Source organism: Amborella trichopoda, chromosome 9 (genome assembly GCF_054954075.1).
Source record: "Amborella trichopoda isolate Santa Cruz 75 chromosome 9, AtrichopodaSantaCruz75HAP2 v2.0, whole genome shotgun sequence".
Classification (NCBI taxonomy): Eukaryota; Viridiplantae; Streptophyta; class Magnoliopsida; order Amborellales; family Amborellaceae; genus Amborella; species Amborella trichopoda.
The window spans coordinates 5,154,909-5,175,235 of NC_142344.1; the positions used below are offsets into that span (position 1 = coordinate 5,154,909).

Here is a 20,327-nt window from a genome sequence, read left to right on the forward strand (position 1 = left end):
GCCCCGCTTCACTATCAGTTTCTTGCTTTGCCTGAATTTGGCTGCCTCCACTTTTTCCTTTGTCACCTTCACTATCAGGACCATTGCCCAAAGCGCATATGATATGGGCAGTCCTGATATTATGAGATCTCCTATGTTCCAAAGTAGTAGCTCTGGAGTGTGGAAACATGTACAAGATTAATCTTAGTTCAAATTATTTTCAAGCTTAGGAAAAAATTTACAAGATCAAGCTTCAAACAAAGCAAATATTTGTTAATTTTATACTATAAATAAGGATGGGTATTTCATGGGAACACTAATCGCATGGTTGATTTTAATCATATGGTTTTCAATGAAATGAGGAGGTGATGGAAAACACAACATTTGAACTTGCAATGAAATGACACGTTCCTCATTTCTCCAACCATCATTTGGTTTAAAGAATACTGGTTTGTGTTTTGATGGATTAATAGTGGAAATTTATATGTATGTTTTGGGTAAAAAAGTTATCATTAATGTAGAATTCATGAATTAATGTTTAAGCACTCGATTAAACAAAGATACCAAACTACCAATACCAAACTACCAATAAAAGAGCCCGTAGGAGCCAAAGAACAAAAACACAGTGGGGATGGGGGTTGGCTACTAAGTATCGTTAAGTATTAGGGCTGCAGCCTAGTAAAATAACTGAAGCCGCACCTCAAAACTAACAAAATAAATAAATAAATTAAAGTCATGGATTTAGCGAACCTTCAAATCAATCATCTCAACCTTGACGTTGTGGAAATTATTAAGATTTTGAGCCCTAAAACAGTGTCTATAACAATAAATTATTTTGACCATCCATTTTCAAGTGTTTATGTATCGGTAAGATCTGCATCATTTTTTGAGCTACAAATTTCCTAATCAATTGAAAATTAATTTTTGAGCCATCGTAGAGATTTCTCATGTGCAAAGTGTTTTCTAGATGTGGTTTCAAGATGAGGCTTTATTTTTTTCTTTATAAGCTCAACAATATATGGATCAAGATATTCTCATTAAGTAATCACAACACATTAGAAAGAAACAAGTAATATCAACAAATCCATCAATTCGTTTGATAAGATCATTTCACCAAGTAGTTTCTCATGTTTATTAAAAAAAACCACTTGTGGGTTTGGAATCCACAAATAGTTTACATAGCCAAATTATCAAAACGTTTCCTCTTGTTTTGAATTCTAGACTAGAATTTTAATAAAAATTTACATGTTCCATCTTTGGAACTTATAATATATTGCAGGTAGTTTCATCTAGGCCACTGAGCCAAATAATATAACAATCCTACTTGTTTTAGGTTCCAAACTTAGAGGAAAAAGACGAGAAATAAGTAGAGATGGGTGATTTTATTTAGTTATTTAGGGGCCAACTATGGTGGTAAAAGGCTCGGGTGACAAGGGCATGGGCTTGGGTGGCCAACGCAAGAGCATAGGTTTGAAGCCACGCATAAAAAGTCAAAAGTCATGACCATTTCCTAGCTCACCCCTCCCAAGACCTTGTGTAGGTGGACCAGCACTTGGTTACGACCTTTTATTTGGCTTGAGCGGCCCAAAATACAAGGACCCGGACCTGGCCCAACTCACTTGGTTCCGAATCATTGCAAATTACCAAAATACACTACTCATACAAGATCGCAAATCTTAGAGGTAGCTTAGGTACTGTTAGCAAATAGTCGAGTAGGTTATTGATTGAGATGATCTTTTTCAATTGACCAATTTGCATGATTTGACAACTTTAATTATAATTTTCTCAAATAATTTTGTCCAGCTATCAAATAAAAGGAAGGAAAAATCTTAATAAAAGTAGCACTTCACTGCCAGGAAAAGTAAGGCAGCATAAACATCCCAAACTGGAAGGGCAAATAGAACACAAGCAATATTAGAGAGGTGATATTGCACCAGCAAAACCCTAAACCCCTTCGTTTTTCAACGAGTACCCTAGACTGTCAAAACAAGCACCCACTCTCTCTCTCTCTCTCTCTTCAATGAGTACCCTAGACTGACAAAACAAGCACCCTTCAATGAGTACTCTAGACTGACAAAACAAGCACCCTCTCTCTCTCTCTCTCTCTCTCTCTCTCTATGGTATCAATGAAGGAAAGTCAACATTAAACTCTTTTACTTATAAGAGAGATAATACAAGTACCTCAAGCCAAAGCCGAAGGCCGAAACCCTAAGATGAGCTTCAAAAGGAGGAATGGAAGCAAAATGTAGCCGGGGATTAGAGCATTGAAACCCTAGATTTTGGACTGCTGGTCTTGAAATCGAGCGTCGAAACCCTAATTTTGGAATGGTACAAATAACGGATGACAAGAATCCCATTGTGCTCCACAGTTTTTCACACCCCCCCTCCTTTCAATATAAAAGCCCAAAAGTGGACCAAAATGCCCTTAAATAAATGCAAGATTGTCACGGCATCCCTACCTGACTTTCAATATGAAAGAAGGGAGGTCACCAACGTTTTATGTATCCACCCAGAATTTCTTATTTGTGCCACCCAAAAGATGGGTGTTAATGCTAGTTGTCCCTGTGCGAAGATGATTTGGAATATCTTTTTGACTCAAGATTCCCCCTAGCAAATGTAAAATCAACCATAGCCGTGCATAGACATTTAAAATGTATAAGAAAGTTATTTTCCTAAGGATTAGGTTTCCCATGAGGATAACAGTTCCCAAAAATATATTATAACAATTTCCTTTTCGAATTAGATTTCCTATCGTAGATTTCCGATTAAATTTCCAATGAGGTACTTATTTGAATTGGATTAGGATTCGAATTAGATTTCCTATCATAGTTTTCCGATTAAATTTCCAATGAGGTAACTTACCTTTAAGTGTCCTCTTAATAGATATTGTACCCTAAACTCTCTCTCTAAGGTAAAAATCTTATCCATGGTTTTTGTTTTTTTTTTTTTGGGGAAGTGCCGGAACAGAGCCTAGGATGTCATGGTGAAGCATCTGCACCCCTAACCACCAATTCCCAGACCACGTTACTATATGAGGCTTAATATGTAAAATAATAACAAACACAATTGACATGGCCAAGCATTTAGGACGTTAAAAATGCAGTAGTTACCTGGCTGGAGTCAGCATCGTGCTTCATGTTTCACACGAAAAACTTAAGGGGTGACATTCAAGATTTCTCAAATTTAGCTGCACTCGTGGAAGAGAAAATAAAGGGCACTATAAGAAAACACAATGAAGCCATAAAATAAAACGCAAAACAAAGCTAGAAAGAAAAAGATAGAAAACGCACGCACACCAAATGTGCATGCCATTAATACACAAACAAGGGAGAGCATCGCATTAAAAGACAATAAAATAACACTCAATTGCAGATGTGCACAAATATAAGCACAAACTACATCAAGTCATGCAAGAGAAAATAAAGAGACACCCCTCCAATTTTTCTTTTCTTTTTCTTTTTTTTTTTGGAGTCTCTAGAAATATCCCTGATTGTTTGCTAAATGCAGCAGACAGGTAGTTGTCACAAAGAATTCCCATTCAAGAAAGAGTGCCTTCTGCATATGCAGTGCACAACTCATGCAGCATGTAGCTGACTGGCTGTTCCACCAGTCAATAGATGCATTTCAATCAGGAATGAAATGTCTAAAATTTAGCTGCACCCATGGAAGAGAAAAGGAAGGAAACTATAGAAAACTGAATCAAGCTATGAAAGAAAATGCAAAGTAAAACAAGAAGGACAAAACAGAAAACATAAGCATACCAAAGGCACATTACACAATACTGCCAATAAACATAAAAAGGAGAGTAACATACAAAAAGGAATTAAAAAACAAAAGCTCACATGCAGATGTGCACAAACATACTCAACAAACAACATCAAATTATGTAAGAGAAAGTAAAGAAACACCTTTCTTTTTTTTTTTTCTCTACATCTCTAGATATATCCATGATTGTGTGCTAAATGCAGCAAATAGGTGGCTGTAATAAAGGATTTTCATTCAAGAAAAAAATATCATCTGCATGTGCAGTGCATAACTCATGCAGAATAAAACTGACTGGCTGTTCCATCAGTCACTAGGATACATTCCAATCGCGAAAGAAGTGATGTATTTGTGCATGTGTGTATGTTCATATATAGTTTCCATCTCATTTTGACAAGACACCAAGGAACAATTTTCCAAACTTTTCCAAATATAGGTTCAAGTTGAAAACAAGATACATACCATGACAGCAACACCGGTCTCACAAAATCTAGGTATACAGATCAGTCTAGCCAACTGTCCCTCAGATCCTGCATAAGAAGCATTAAAGACAATGAAATTAAGAGCTTCTATCAATTCCTCAGATTGGGCACATCAGAGAGACCATGTCATTCGCCTCTTTACTTTTTCCATGCAAAAAATACCTTTCAACAATTGAGTACCATATTTGTTCTGGTTCCCAACAAAGTACACATGAGGGCAGCTTTCAACGACAAAAGGGTCTCGATCGGTGAAGGGATAACACCCTAGAAAGACATCAAGTTTGGTACAATATGAATATAAGCAAAGTCCAATTAAGAAAAGGGCCAGGAAAGGAGATCACTAAAAAATATATAAAAGGAGAAGCTAGGGAAATGACATAATGTGATGACATACCGAGAGTGTCAGGGGCAGTTGGTGCCAAGTGCCTCCATCTCAATGTTCTCTCCATGAAATCAAGTTTCTCTTTCGCTTCAGAATACTTCGCAAGATCATCTATGTTTTGACCCGATGTTCCTAGAAACCTGAAAGCATTGATAATGCTTGTGTCCATTATCATTTAAATCTTGAAAAGGTGTCTTTTTCTTCATTTTAATCATAGCCACAATAATATACTTTCTCTTCTTTGGTAAAATGGAGTCTCACCCCTCAAATTTAGGAATGAGAACAAGATCTCCAAACCACTAGGCTATTAGGAATGGAGTTGAGGTCAAGGGGGTAGCACAACCTGTGACTCAGCTTACCGGTCATGGTTCCCATTCCTACCAATGCTAATCCCTTTTGAAAACTACTATAGATTCCAAAAATTACTAACTCATACTAACAGTTAACGTTAAAAAAAAAATAACCACTAGGCTATTGGGGGTTCACTTCAAGTCATAATGGAACTTACCCGACATCATCAAGGTTGAATGAATGAGGATTAGGACTGGACACGAAGGTATTATATGCAGAAGCTCCAGGGAAGAGGCATTTATGCAAAGGCTGAAAATAGAACCAAAACATAAGAAGATTACAGTTGAGAGGTCATCATATGCATGCATAGAGCCACACACAAACATACATACACATTTACATACATGTCAGTTGTGGCATGACAGACGAGAAATGTGGAAGTGTTGGCAATTTCCAGTCCATAACTATGAAACCAATTTTTGCATAACTTTACATTACATTTCCCTGTTAGTGTGGAAATAAAATAATCACTTAGGAAAATGATATGTTTGTTGATTAGGCGACTCCCTTTTTCTATTTTCTGGTCCTAGATTTTTCTTTATTTTCTTTTTCTTTCCTTCTAAGTCTTCAGATTCTACCTTTCTTTTTCTCTTTCCAATTTATATTTTTCTTTCCTCTGTTAAGTTCTTTTACTCTATTTTCTGCACATTATTTCATTATTTTCCTTTCTACTTTATTTTTAGGCATTTTGTCATGGAAATATTCTTCCTAATTTTTTGGCTTGTTTTTTCTTTTTTTTTTATAGGGTTTTGTTAGGCTACACCACTTGTGGTGTAGACCCTTAAAGTGCTCAACATCTTTAGATATTTAGATACCCTTATCCTATAGTATAGTAACTTTTTGTTTAGGGGTATTTTAAGTAATTAGTCAAGGGTAAACAAGAAATTCTTAATAGAAACAAAAACATTTATTAACAATAGTGGACAATGACATCACCGATATGGTGTGTGACATCACCCACAAGATGCATTAATTGTTTTTAACTACTAATAAAATGCCACTATTTTCTTATAAAAATATCCATTTTACCCTTCTAAATGACCAAAAATGCCCGTACTTGAAAAAAATTGTATTACAATTCAAGGGTATTTTAGTGTCCAAAAATGTTGAGCACTTTAAGGGTCTGCACCACCAAATGGTGTAGCCTAAATAACCCTTTTTTATATATTATGCTCTCTTTGATTCTCTTATACATTTAATCCGTTAGGCCAGAGTCTTTTTCCAAAAAAATTTAATATCCTCACTATCCTTTTATTTTATTTTTGTGCCACACATGTCAGCAATGCATATTCATAAGTGATGGATGTTCAAATTTATGCAACACTAACCTGCTGAGGCAAGGAGTAGTTTGCGGGGTCATGAGGCCCTGGCATTATATCCACAGGCATGGCTGCTGCAAGCTGCAAAGACATTCGTGATGATATTTGAATACTACATGCAACAATATGATTGAAATCAAGTAAAAAATCCAACCAATAATACCCCATAATTATCTATCAAAAGAGGGGGGGAAAAAAGGGGCGAGGGGGCACTCATTGAATATTAAAATGCATTGTACAGCTCGAAAGTTGCAACTGAGAACCTGAGTTAACAGAAGATCAAACTCTTTAATCGGTTCAGAGAGCTTGGATTGATCCTTTGAAGCCAAGGACTGCAACAACGAAAAAATAAGCAATCTGGAAAGAAGTAACACTAGTAGAACCCCACAACCATGACTGGAAAGAATAGTATACATATATTTGTTGTGCATGTAAAATAGTACAGAAACTGCATAAGAGCACAAGAGTACAACAAATGTCGAGCCAAGCAGATAAGATTACCTGACCTGCAAGGAGTCCTTGTTGAAGTTCAACAGAATTCCCAGCTATTACAATACGGGTAATTTGAGATGCAACATTTTGCTCCTGTTTTAATGGAAACTTTAGGAATTTCAATCGTTGACAGTGCAATGAGATAACAAGATGCAGATATAGTTTAAAATGCTACTTAAAAGATAAATCCATGAGGAAACTAACATACCTTGTCATCACCTAGATGTCCTGTCAAAAGGTCCACCAGCAATTGAATCTGAAGAGGATTAGACTTAATGCTCCCAACACTCAATCCAGACACAAAAGCCACATACTTATCTTCTTCTGTAAGTTAATTACACAAATTTCAAACGTCATGAGAAATAACAAAAATTGTCTTTCAACAAACAGAAGATTATAGAGCCACATAGTAATGTCCAAAGACATGGAAAACAGGCTTTACCAAGACTAAAAGTTGAGTGTCCACCTAAACATAAGTAAAGGCCAACTCAATATGATTTATGATATTAAAATTCCATGGCCTCAAGATTAAGTTAAATTCTAGACAATATTCAACCTTGTAGTAATAATTTTGGTGAGCGCTGAAACCAATAGTTTGGATTTCAGACTTTAATGCAACTGATACTTGGCATACAAAAATAGAATTTAGTTTAAAAAAAAAAGAGAGAAACTTATAAGTTTTGCCAAGACTTCATCCAGTTCAGCCAAATCACAATTACAGAATACAGATTCAGCCTCCTGTAGGAATGGGCTTGAGGCTAGGTGATCAAGGTGGTGGGGCATCATAACATGATGTCTTGACTTCCATTCCTACCATGGTAGAGGACCCCATCCTCTCTGAACTAGCCAAAAAAAAGATTCAGACTCTTGAAAATTATGCACAGACACAATGTTCTTTTTTCCTACGATTTCAAATGCAGTATGGTAAGTACTGTAAGTTCCAGCCATAGAATGAACTTGTTAACCATATTTTGGTGCAAGGAATGCCATGTTTTGGCTAATCAAAAGATAAAATTTAATTGTTGTCAAGCACACGAGGACAACTATGACTAAAGACAAAAAAATTCAATATAGGAAGCAGCAACAACTGCAAATTCAAGAACTAGAGTTTATTATAAGCCCTCACCCATGAATATACCCATTCATTACAGAAATGTTTGTGATCCTAGTACTAATTTGGAATCATCAGAGATGTGTGAAGCACACTTGCGATGGGAAATAACAATCGTAAATGGTTTTTTGTTTTTTCTCTTTTTTTTTTTGGGGGGAGGGGAGAGAGACCACAGAATAGGAAATTACCCCAACAGTCTATCCATCACAATCCATCCTTTGATTGGAAGGTGATGACCCCAATGAATAATATTATGCTAATTTCCATATTCCCCTCCATTGGATAAATTAATGCACTCGACATTCACAAAGACATACTGACAAATGAGGGGCATAAACCCAGCTGGTGAATGATAGGCATGTTATTGAAAGTCATAACAGCATGCAACTGATGTAAAATTAGTTAGATATAATACTTGCTTCTTGTGGAATTTTTATCTGTGGTGGTAATCCAGCTTCTACAATCTTGTGAACCAGAAAATCACCATCACTGGTTTCTTCCCCATGAACTGCCAGTACAACACCTGCTAATCAAGAATGAACCCAAAACATAAAAGCTCCAATCATATGTGCCAGATTAATGCAGCAATATACCATGGCAGCACTTTCCATTAGCTTGTCGAGAATTGTGTGCATATGTAAGAGATACTGTGGATTCAAAACTATAATATACTATAGGACACCATAGAAAGCCACAGTCCAATGGGTCATCATTGTCCAATGAAATGATGGAGGGTGATGGGAAGAGTGCTATCAAGAACAGGAGATGACCCCAATGATGAGACTAACTCTCTCCATCAACATCAATCATTGCTGAACAAAACAGACTATGGTTTTCATATAAGTTCATCAGCATTCAGTATAGTTTCCCCTTCTTCTTCGTCTGATATCTTCATATACACACCTGTCACATAGTCAGATGGTTTCACCACATCCCCTATAAGTTTAACTCTTCCACTCTCATCTTCCAAAATGAGATGGTCATCTGGGTGAAGAAAATTATGAGGTTTCACAAGGGGAACAGCAGACCTCTGCAAATAAAAAGACAACACAAACTGATGCAGATTACATGATTATACAATTTAGAATGGGATGCATATGCATGAATGAATGTATGCACAACTGGATATCTTGAATATACGGATGGGCCCATGTACAGCAGAATAGAGAACACCATAAGCATACCTCCTTAGAGTACTCATCAAGAACAGAAGGTTTTAACTTCATTTGTTTGTATAAAGTTCCCACGATGATGCACTGTTTACCTACTTCAAGACCTAAAACCGTGTGAACTGCATAAAAATGGCATGCGTCAAAGAGAGAATGAATCAATTGGGCTGACAATATAACTCTCTTCCATTAATTCTGGCCTAAAACAGCACCTTAGACTAACCAAACCAAAGCAAAACGAACTTTACACATTTCATCAATGAAGCATGTTCTTTTTACTTCTTACACTACCAGAAAACAAATTACAGAGGTTGTATCAGTAGATAATACTAGGTTGCCATATTACATGATCATCAGGAAAAAAAAAAAGGAACCAAACTTTTTTGAAAAGGTGGAAACAAACTTTAAACAGCAACTAATTTGTGATCAAAATACAGAAATAAATACAAACAAGCCGTAACAAACTTTATACTCCAAGATCTACTGCATGAGGAAGGATGAAGCTAGAAAATAGCTGCACCATTTTTATCATGTGCAAAACGTAAGAAAATTTTGAAAGGATATAGCCATACCATATCTATCATGCACAAAACTCGAGAAAAGATTGGTTGAATCTCTTCTTCTACCTAGGTTGTTACTTCTGAACAGTATAACAGAATAAGATCTCATAGGTTGTCAAGTCAAGAACAACCAAGTTATAGCTACACCATTTTTAACCTGTAGTGGGAATAAGATGCCCATTGATGAAGTATATCACTTCATGATGCTTAATATTGAGCTAAAACGAGTGTTTTTAATGCTAATGCTCTACACTGACAAGAATGCAAAATCTTGTCATCCAAATTCAGAAAAAGCACAAAAATCCCCCCCTTTCCAAATGTTTATCATCAATGAGAAATACAAATTCAATAAGAAACACTTATTGATGATCAATTATTGAAAGGAAATGAAATTCCGAAAGGATACCGGGCAAATTTGGGTGCTGATGATTTATAAGCGATCGAAATTGCTCTCTCATTTTGTAAAGGCGGAAAAAATATATGTGACTGTACTGTTGTCCCTTGTACTTCTGCAATCCAAGCAGAAACCTCTCATCCTGTGTATAATGGAGAATGCCATTTTTTTCATCATTAGAAGTAGCGAACTGAAGTTATAGATTCTTAGTGAGAGAATAATAAGAGTAAAAATTAGAGATACTGATTCAAAAAGTATACAGAATTTAAACCTAACAGTTTCCCTAGAGAGAGAAGGGGGTAAATAAAAACTTTTAGAGAGAGTAAATCGTGAGAAATGAATGGAGAGAGTAAATCGTGAGAAATGAATGGAAGATAACGTGAACACCAATATTACAGAAAAAGATGGAATTATTTTTATAAATTGGAGAGAATAATATTTACAAATTTTGAAAGGGAAAATGAGAAAATGAACCAATATAATCTATTGGGCCAAGAATAATGTCAAAAAAAATTGGGAGAAAATGGAAATGGATAATATTACTAATATAATATGAATAATATTACCTGAGAGACATAGAGAGACTGTTTCCTTTGGATAAGAGAGAGAGACTCGGCGTCTATGTCCATGGGGGGAACAAGCAAGAGTTCGAGCCCTGTTGCGGGGTTTTTCTAACCTTTTATAGGGAGAGAGACGATGAAAATAACCTTTGTGTTTCTCATGAATTTCTGAATGCCACTCGCTCTAATCATATTGTACTAACCAGGATTAAGACGTAAATGACGGTTTAGTCCCTTAATTAATAGGGTGATACGTGGTACTTTTTTTTTTTTTTTTTCATTTTTTTATTTTTTTTTATTTTCAGGAAATGAGAGCTTTGAATATCTGAAATCTAGAAGAGGTTATAAACTATGCTAGTTTTTTTTTTTTTTTTCATTTTTTTTAATGGGGAGTCGGAGCTTTTCATTTATGTTTTGATAAAGTATACAAAAAGACCATCTATTTTGAATAGAAGGAAGTAATAATCATTGATGTTTGCCAGATTTAAAATTGAGTGATTATGAAGGTGTTACTGATTTAACTCAAAGTTTAAAAAAAAAAAATTCCTACTTCTCAACATACTTTAAGCCATCCAATTTGACATCTAGAGGCTAAAAACAATTGTAACATCTTTGTAACAAAGATAAATAGTCTCCTAGCATACAATCTTTAATATTTTTTTAATGCACGAGAGTGCAAATTTACATAATTTATAGACTTTTTAAGTATGTATTTCTACCTCAATGGATCAAATACACCTGCAGTTTGGCAGTTCAATACTTCAGCCAACCCATTTTTTTGCTTTTTCTTTTTTTTTTTTCGTTTGAATGTTACTTCGGCCAACCCATCGATCTCCATATTCCTTTCGAGTAAGGATGACCAAGTCATATCCACTCACCTCTTAACATTAATCTTTCTTCGGAGACTAGAGTTTAATCTATAAGGTTAAACTTATTTTACTAAACTTTGTGAATCCCTTTCTGCCACTTTGGGTAGATTAAACTTATTTTACTAAACTTTGTGAATCCCTTTCTGCAACTTTGGGTCCTCACATGGCAACAGTTCATGTTTTTGTAACAAAGCTCAAACTTGAGCTTCATTAGCTATGGAACTATGGTACAGCCACATGAGCCAAAGAAGGGGAGCTTTTCTGATCCTACTTGCGCTTCATTAGCTATGGAACTATGGTACAACCACATGAGCCAGAGAAGGGGAGCTTTTCTGATCCTGTGTAATCCTTGATGAAGCCCGAGAAGGGGAGCGCTTCATTAGCTATGGAACTATGGTACAACCACATGAGCCAGAGAAGGGGAGCTTTTCTGATCCTGTGTAATCCTTGATGAAGCCAGAGAAGGGGAGCGCTTCATTAGCTATGGAACTATGGTACAACCACATGAGCCAAAGAAGGGGAGCTTTTCTGATCCTGTGTAATCCTTGAAGAAGCCAGAGAAGGGGAGCGCTTCATTAGCTATGGAACTATGGTACAACCACATGAGCCAGAGCAGGGGAGCTTTTCTGATCCTGTGTAATCCTTGATGAAGCCAGAGAAGGGGAGCTTTTCTGATCCTGTGTAATCCTTGATTTTCCATAGTTCCTCGGTGAGCTTCTGTCGATCCTACTTGAGCTTCATTAGCTATGGAACTGTAGTACAGCCACATGAGCCAGAGAAGGGGAGCTTTTCTGATAACCATCCGGTATCAGCAATAGATGGCTAACTGGTATCGTCCTAACCTGATGGTATTGGAGCTGCAAGCATGTTATGCTAAATTTAAACCGGATGCTAACACTGTATATTGGTGGGGAAAATGAAGCTTTTTATGTGAAAGCAATGTATGTTCCTCCCACTATCAAAAGTCGTTAACTTCTGGTAATTATCAAAATTCACCCATCATAACCAACTTTGTTTGGAACAAGTTGGAATGCTCCTTGCGCCTCATTTTCGAATTTGTTTCAGCCATCTTGTTATGATACTAATTAGTCATATAATACATGTTTTGTTTGAAACATAATACTTTCAGCTCCCCCACTCTACAGACAAATCTGCTTGAGCAAAGAAGACATATCTTAATTGACATTGATAGTTTGGGGAGCTCCTAGAATAATGCTTAAAACTGAAGTAGTACTAATGCTTCTACCAAGTGATGCGTGAAATTCTCTCAACTCGTCACCTTGTGAATTTCATGCATCACTTGTGCGCACATGGTGTACGCACAAGTTTCAGTCCAAATCACTTCAATTGCAACCATACATAGCTTAGAAGTAGCATTAGTTCATGAACCATAATTTCTACCATGACATTCCTCAATCAATGTTTATCAGCCTTTAAGATAGTGTCTGTTCATTCTTCACAGCACAGCATCAAAGCAAACTGAGCTATTCCTGACTTCCAAAAAACCAATTTGCAGCAGACTCAAAAAATACAAAAGCAATCTAAATGTAGGAAATAACCCATGTTTTCCTATTACAATCACAAGGGCATATTTATTACTGCCAAATAGTAGACTCCAGACATGGTTTCAGCATGCCAGAAATCTCCATAAGGGCAAACTTTTACATTCATCTCCAGCGAATGACCTGCAAAAAATTCGGGCATTTCTTACATCAGGAAAATCCAAAAATTTTCATATAAAAAATTATATAGCCAATAAAGAGAAACATGGAATAAGGTCAGGGTATAAGCTATAATTTTGTTTGCTGATTATTTCTTCTGAGCTAATCATTTGCAGAAGTGGCAACCTTTACGATTTTCTATGCATGAAAATTAGAGATTCTCAAAAGGTACAGAAAGATTTATCAGATAAGATTTATTTATGCATTGTTTTCCCTTATATCAATAATATCATGAGAACAATTTCAATTGAATATAAGGAATGATTACATAACATTTATTTCACAAGCGTATAGAACATAGAGATAGACATACATGGACATACATGAATACAACTCATGTTTGTGCATGAGCACATGCATGTATCAGTACATGGTTACACATGTCCAGACATACATAAATATGCCCTCCAAGGTAAGTTGTTTTGGTAGGAGGAATGTAGCCTAATTTCAGGATTCTACAAACAGGTCTCATCCTACGGTAGATTGTATTTTCAAGCTTCAGTCAATGGCTTCTAGTTCCATTAACCATCATGCATAGACTCATGTTAATGAAGAGACTATAAAGCTCTTCAAAAAAATTCAAATCTACCAAATTGGAACTCAATGCACAACTCCCAAATTATAGAATAGAACATTCAAATTTCCACATTATTTCCGTTTTCTGTGCTTTTATCCATCAGGTTTCTGGAAATTTAAAAATTCAAAACTTAGGACTTCGTATAGTTTTCTTTCCTCTGTGAAATTCAGCACCTAAGGCTCTTAAATGAGAATCATGAAAGCAATCTTAGCTATTTTTTTCCCTCCAAAGACAAGAGTAAAACCAGTTGAAACTTCTATCCACAAATATCTCTTCACAAACACACAATAGTGCCAAGGGGAACAAATTATGGATGAAAAATTACAAACGAGCATGTCCTTAATAAAATGCTCACATACTCTTAGGTTGGGAATGATGAAAAAGGAGAAAGACAAAGAAAAGAATCTTAAGTTGGACAAATACAATTCATAAACAACAATCACAAAAGGAAGCATGTATTCACAAATATTCACTTTTGTAGCCACACAAAAGAAGCACACCAATATGAAGAAACTGTCTATACAAGAGAGAAAAAAACTCCCACACGCTATGCATAAAACCGTGTTGTCGACCTTTTTCTTGATCTATTATTCCTTCCTGGAAGGCTACTGCAGTAAAATCCTCTCTCCTCCATGAAAGTAAAATTCATATCATAAGTTGAGGTTGGATAATTGCATTCTTCTATAAACTATTGGAGAGGCAGTATATCTAAATTGTTGAAATCTCAGAACCCTAGGATTCCCATCGGTACGTGTCATGGTTTGACACTTACGCTGGACCACCCCACCATCATGACATGTTAATATTACACCACTAGTTACATAGGTGTGTTTGTTTCCCCATGCATCTAGATCAGCATCACATGAGTAGTATGGCACCCCATCTAAAAAAAGCACACAGTGACTACCCCTTAATGAATAAAAACAACGTTATATCACACTATTTCACATATTAAGGTATTCCACTTCAAACTTCCCCCCATGTTAACCCGAGCTTAATATGATAACAATGATGCTGAGGCCACATATAAAACACAATAAGGCTACCAGATCAATTGATACAACGAAAATATTGCTCTCTGAATCAAAAGTTCACAACCATAAGAAAGTATATTCATTTATCAACACAGGCCAGTGGAACTACTTCTTTGGTGATCACCTTAACCATAATCAAAGCATTAATAACGCTATCCATTAAAGGTTGACCCAAACTTACCATACTTAGCACCAAATAATCAATTCATTCCTTTCAAATCCAAAGTGAATCAATTCACTCCTTTCAAAGCGAAATTGAAAGCATGCGTAGTCAAAGATTTCCAATGTACCCAATGGAAGACTACGAGTAAGGTATTTGGTTTTAAGAAATAAATAGAATGGAATAACCCGAGTTCCCCTGAAATCTGTACTTAATTCGCATTCACAGCAGTGATTATAAAGAGCCCTAGAAACAATATTAGTGTAAATCAAAGAGCTATATGGCAAAGTCCTCCTTAATTGCTCGCCAAACTAAAATAAACTAAACAGGATAGACCCATAAAAAACGAGATAAAATGAATTTAACGAAGCCAGAAGGTTGATCTGCCGGTAAATGTACCCTAAATTTCAAATCAAAATGAGTAAACTTTACATAGAAAACCTTTTCAATAAACCAAACCCCATTAAAAAAAATTCTCCTTGATTACTCTTGCATTCAAACTCAACTAAACCTAAAGAAATCAGACTGTAAATCGTCAGATGAAGCGCCCTAAAGTTCCAATAACAACAAATAAGACCTATTATCAATCAGGTAAAATCAAATGATAACATAATAAATTCACTCATCAATCACTAGTCTAGCCAAAAGAGACTGCACTGAGATAATTTAGAACATATAACCTGTCAATAGTTAAACCTTAAATGCCCGTTGATATAAAAAAAAAACCATGTTAATTGTAAACAGTTTACTCAATAATCGAGTCTATCCCTAATCGCTTACCAAACCAGAGGAAAAATAACCAGAAGAAACCATACCGATTCACTTTCCGATAGTTATTTCCTAGAAATCGAGAAGTAGATGAATTCAAAGTCAATACTAAAACCCTAATTTGCATAAGACCGTACCGATCAATCGGTGAGATTTTCTAATTTCTTTTTCTTGGGTAGAGGTGGGCTATAGTAGAGTGAGGCCGCCATGGCAGCTGGGAAAATCACGAATTTCGCTATGTTCGCGAGCTTGGCAACCAGAGGCTTGCCTCTCATGAACGCCATTTCTATTTCTCCTCTGAACTCAGTCCTCCACACTCCTTTCTCTATCGAGAAGCTCGTTATTAACTTATTATGTCTAAAGACTCAAGACTATGGTATTTAGTCCAGGGAAAGGTTTCTATGCTTCCCCGACAGGTTAGAAGTTCCGTCTTCCCCCTTATCCAACCGTTCATTTTGAATGGAGTGCTAAGATTGCCCCAATCACAACATCTGCACTATTGTATTTTAAATTTTTTTTTTCTATAAACTGTTTTGACAACAAATTTTGAGCGTCCATATCTCTATTAAACTCGCACTAACGAAAAATATCAATAAAATATTTTTAATAAAATATTTTTTGTCATTATATTTTATCGAAAATTTATTTTTAATATTTTTTATAGGTACACGCCGCAATGAAAAAGATAACACATACCAAATTTCATATTCATACAATTTGTATAAAAAAAACTAAAAATAAAATATTTTGAGATGTCGGATCTAAGATCAAACGGTGAGTGACTCTGTTGATCAAAATTGGACGGCTGGATGGTAGGAGGAGGATATAACTTCTATGTTATAGGGGGAGCATAGAAAGCTTGCCCTTTAGTCCATTGATGATTGAAGGAAAATAGTTTGTTGGGGCTGCAGCCCTAAAAATAAAAATAAAGCCTCACATCGCAGCTCATCAAAAATTACGATTCAAGTGTTGAAAAACCTTTAAATCGATCATCTCAGTTTAAATATTATGGTTATGTAAAAAACTTAGGATTTCAAATTCTGAAAACAGTGTCTATTGCAATAAATCATCTGAGCCATTCATTTCCTCCTAAAAATAAGTGTTTTTAGATCTTCAATAGTTACTTTCAATTTTTATTTTTGGTATTGAAAATTAATTTTAAAGCCATCATGAAGATTTTCGGAGTGCTTTATGGGCTTTATGGACGTAGATTTGAGATGAGGTTTTATTTTGTTTTCACAAAGCCTAGCCCTTTTTAATATTGAATGTTGATGGAACGCCTTTTTCTTAGTCAAAATATGTCGCGCACCCATGGGAGCATATAAATGTAGTGTGGTATTCATTGTATTTATTTATTTTGAATGTTAACATGCAACTTATCATTAATTCAAATGTAAAACACAAGGTGTTCAAGCAAAGACACAAGATTACTAAAATGAAATAACCAACAAAGAGGGAGTATGGACTCGTCATGTGGCAAGAATATCGACATCTTCATTCGCCTCTCTATAACAATGTTGGACCGTTGTCATAGAGGTTGACAAAATATCTCAAATTTAACGAAAATAATAATTAATCTCCAAGGAATATGATATTTCTCTTACTCCAGGCAATGACATTCACCGAGTCTTATTCGATAATCCCGCCCTATTCCAAAGTGCATGACAATTTCAGACCTTCTAATAAACCTAGTGCTTTCGCCTCATTTGTTGTTGTGATACCACAAAGACCCGAGTAAAACAATATAATGTGACCCAAATTATTTATGATGAGTCCACTATAACCAACTGGCCCTGGATTGCCAAGTTAACTTCCATCAAAATTAAGTTTGAAGAAACTCACTAGTAATAGTATCCAAACAACCTCACTACGAATGTTGGTAGTAACACCAATAGTCATCATTACCAAGGGATTGCTAATGATAAGACTTTTAGGAATAAAACCACTATCTTTACGTGTAATTAACCAATCAACTACAACTGCCAAAACATTTAATTTTAATGTAGACAGATTTATACTTATATTATCAAATACTCTTCTATTTCTTTCATTCCACACACACATAATAAAACTAAGTCAAATAGATCTTCAAAAAATAGTTTCCATCCTTGAAATAGTCATTATCTTATTTGACCTGATTTCTTCGTGACCACCTTATCAGTGCACATGCTAAACCAATCTTTCAAAGCCCAGGGGGGTAGTCCAGCTTATATGGATAATTTGATTGATCATAATTAGTGATTTGAAAACTATAAAAAACAAAAAGTAACAAAAGAAATAAAATATAGGCCTATGGAATAAGAGATTTAGGTGGTAATTAGGAAACTTTATATAAGCTTGCAACCTTATCTATAGAAGTAAAGTTATAATAATCTATATTTGACATTATTTTAAATATGTGCCAATTTTTTATAGTATTAAATGATGTGTCCAATGTACACATAGTTAAAATAGATGGTGTCAGATGTCGTAACTTTATTTTTACAAGTAAGGTTGCAACCTTATAGAAGCCACACCCATGAAACACTAAATAAGCTTAATAAAAAAACAAATAAAACTATTATGTTGTGAGGGACAAGAGAAATGTTGGGGTGGGGTTCAGAGTGGGGATCGGGCTGGTATTGATACGTTTTTGGAATGGTGCTTGTCTCCGACCAGTTCCCCCTTTAGATCAGTGATTATTCTCGATCCATAATATTGGGTTTCGAAACCTTGTTAAACCTTCGTGCACCTCCCTCTATCATGCTCTCATTGGGTCTCATTGATTTGGATAGATGAGACTTGAGTATTATATTTTTTGAAAGGGTGCAGTTGGCATACAATGCATCCGTATGGTATATAACTTTGATGTAAAATGTTACAGGGATTATCTCAAAATCTATTTTTATATCTAATTATAATATTTTAAATTTAAAAAATGGTTAAAATCAAGTAGATCTATAAATATATGAAAATCCTGAAAATGGACGGTGTAGATAATATGTTGTAAAATGACTTAAAATCTGTTTATTTTTCATAATCATACATCTCGATGAATAATCAAAGGGTTTTTCAACATTAAAATTACCTTTTCTGATGGATTTTTGAGGGGCCATCCGTAGTTCTACATTATAAGGTAGTATCTTATATAAACTTTTTCCTTTTTGAAAGATTATATGAGTCTATCAGAGCTTAAAAATTGGCTAAATGTGCACCTCATCTAGGTGCTCTTAAGTAAAAATGAAAAGAAAAATATACACCCAAAACTCGACATGTTGCCATTTACTGTGAATGCCGATTGTCCAAATTGCTTTAGGTAATCCGGCCCATACCGTTCCATGTTCCTTGGCCCGAGTGGCTTTAGGAACTTATCCAAAACAAAAGACACACATTCATAAATGCAGTATGAAATTGAACAACCGATCCACAGTCTCATCAACAGGTTGCACTCTGCTCTGATGGAGGGAACAGTGATTCCCAATAAAATCATTAATTCATTTGCATGTTCCACTCTTGCCTCCATACATATCGAATCCATTGATTGGACGGTGATAATCCTTATCGTCGTCTTCTTATCACAACCATGTGGATCACATTATACATTTCCCAACAATAACGAGGAGAATGTACTGTGATTATGGCACATATATAATGGCATAGTCACGAAGGGAAGGTAAATGTGGTCCACATGACCACATGAAGTAAGCACTCTATATGCTCAACGGGCTAGATTGTGTAGCATCACCTTGGTACTGCACTCTCCAATCCTCGTCCGATCTATTGATTGGATGGCGATGCCCGCATGATCGAATGTTTCATGTGGTCTCATGGATCATGATAAGCTCTCTCAATATGAAATAATAGAGATTGCTCGATCTTGTTTTGTACAGTGTTACTCTCAAACAGAGGAGAGATATTAATTAAAAAAGGGTCATATTCATTTAAAGAAAATTATGTAAGGCCAGGTTTCATGATATAGAAGACACCGTTACATAAATTTTATTATTATTATTATTATTTAGAAAGATACAAAAAGTTGGAAAACAAATTTTAATTAATGATATTGAAGAGGCATGAGAGGTTGCTTCTTTGGGCAGGGCGTCTGTATCTCCATTTTTCTCTCGGTTGGCATGGATGAAGGACACTTTTTTGTCACAGAGAGCAAATATGATATCATCTATAATGAAACCCCAGGGCTTCACACCAAGCGATTACATTAGTTGAGTCTCTTTCGATGATAATATTAATGTATTGTATATTCAATTTGGCGATGATAATATTAGCAATCACATAGGATGGCTTGACAACGCTCCTCCTTAGCTCTTGACCTACCTTTTAAAATACATAAGTTTCTTTCTTTCCAAACATTCTACAAGATCTAGGCCAACATGGTTTTCCAATCCATGAATTGGATTGGCTCAAGTTCGGATCGTATTAGGTGATGTGTGTGTCTGTTAGAATATTTCAGAGTTGGCCTGGGCTAGCAACCTAAACTTCTTCATGCCTAGTGAGCCCAGAGCCTTCAGGTGTATTCCAAACCCAGTTTGGGGTTCTGCCCATTTGGCAACCCTACCAACAATATGGGTAGGGTAGCTTTTTAGGCTTGGCTTGGGCTAGCGGTGCAAAAATTGTTTCGGACTGGTGAGCCAAGAACCCGG

At 35.7% G+C, this 20,327-nt stretch overlaps 1 protein-coding gene and 1 long non-coding RNA gene across 5 annotated transcripts; both read right to left on the reverse strand.

Moving 5' to 3' along the window:
* Positions 1–51: 51 nt before the first annotated feature.
* POLD2 (DNA polymerase delta small subunit) lies at positions 52–12,234 on the reverse strand. Of its 4 annotated transcripts, none has more exons than XM_020674289.2 (15): positions 10,568–12,234; positions 10,014–10,143; positions 9,063–9,169; positions 8,782–8,908; positions 8,294–8,401; positions 6,976–7,091; positions 6,777–6,860; positions 6,539–6,607; positions 6,285–6,356; positions 5,114–5,205; positions 4,618–4,745; positions 4,386–4,487; positions 4,204–4,271; positions 3,090–3,166; positions 52–152 (listed from the first exon to the last, which is right to left on the reverse strand). In XM_020674289.2, exons 1-14 carry the CDS (start codon positions 10,628–10,630, stop codon positions 3,113–3,115), a joined length of 1,320 nt encoding a protein of 439 aa, XP_020529948.2. In that variant the 5' UTR covers positions 10,631–12,234; the 3' UTR covers positions 52–152; positions 3,090–3,112. The 4 variants fall into 4 exon arrangements, 2 of the variants coding, with proteins under 2 accessions (XP_020529948.2, XP_088703439.1); XM_088847313.1 differs by having other exon boundaries at positions 8,782–8,932; positions 10,568–12,073; XR_016041093.1 differs by lacking the exons at positions 52–152; positions 3,090–3,166 and having other exon boundaries at positions 6,782–6,860.
* A 572-nt stretch (positions 12,235–12,806) lies between these two features.
* On the reverse strand, positions 12,807–16,000 carry LOC148780322 (uncharacterized). The gene is made up of 2 exons (XR_016041094.1): positions 15,828–16,000; positions 12,807–13,115 (listed from the first exon to the last, which is right to left on the reverse strand). It is a non-coding gene; the product is annotated as an uncharacterized LOC148780322 (long non-coding RNA).
* Positions 16,001–20,327: the final 4,327 nt, after the last annotated feature.

What these genes read in the sequence shown, in the direction of transcription:
- POLD2 (XM_088847313.1), bottom strand. Translation starts at nt 10,630, where the DNA reads ATGGACATAGACGCCGAGTCTCTCTCTCTTATCCAAAGGAAACAGTCT. An exon ending in TGGTACTCAATTGTTGAAAG is followed by an intron (nt 4,272 to 4,385) that starts GTATTTTTTGCA and finishes CTTCTTATGCAG; the next exon opens with GATCTGAGGGACAGTTGGCT. An exon ending in AGACCGGTGTTGCTGTCATG is followed by an intron (nt 3,167 to 4,203) that starts GTATGTATCTTG and finishes CCACGAGTGCAG; the next exon opens with CTAAATTTGAGAAATCTTGA.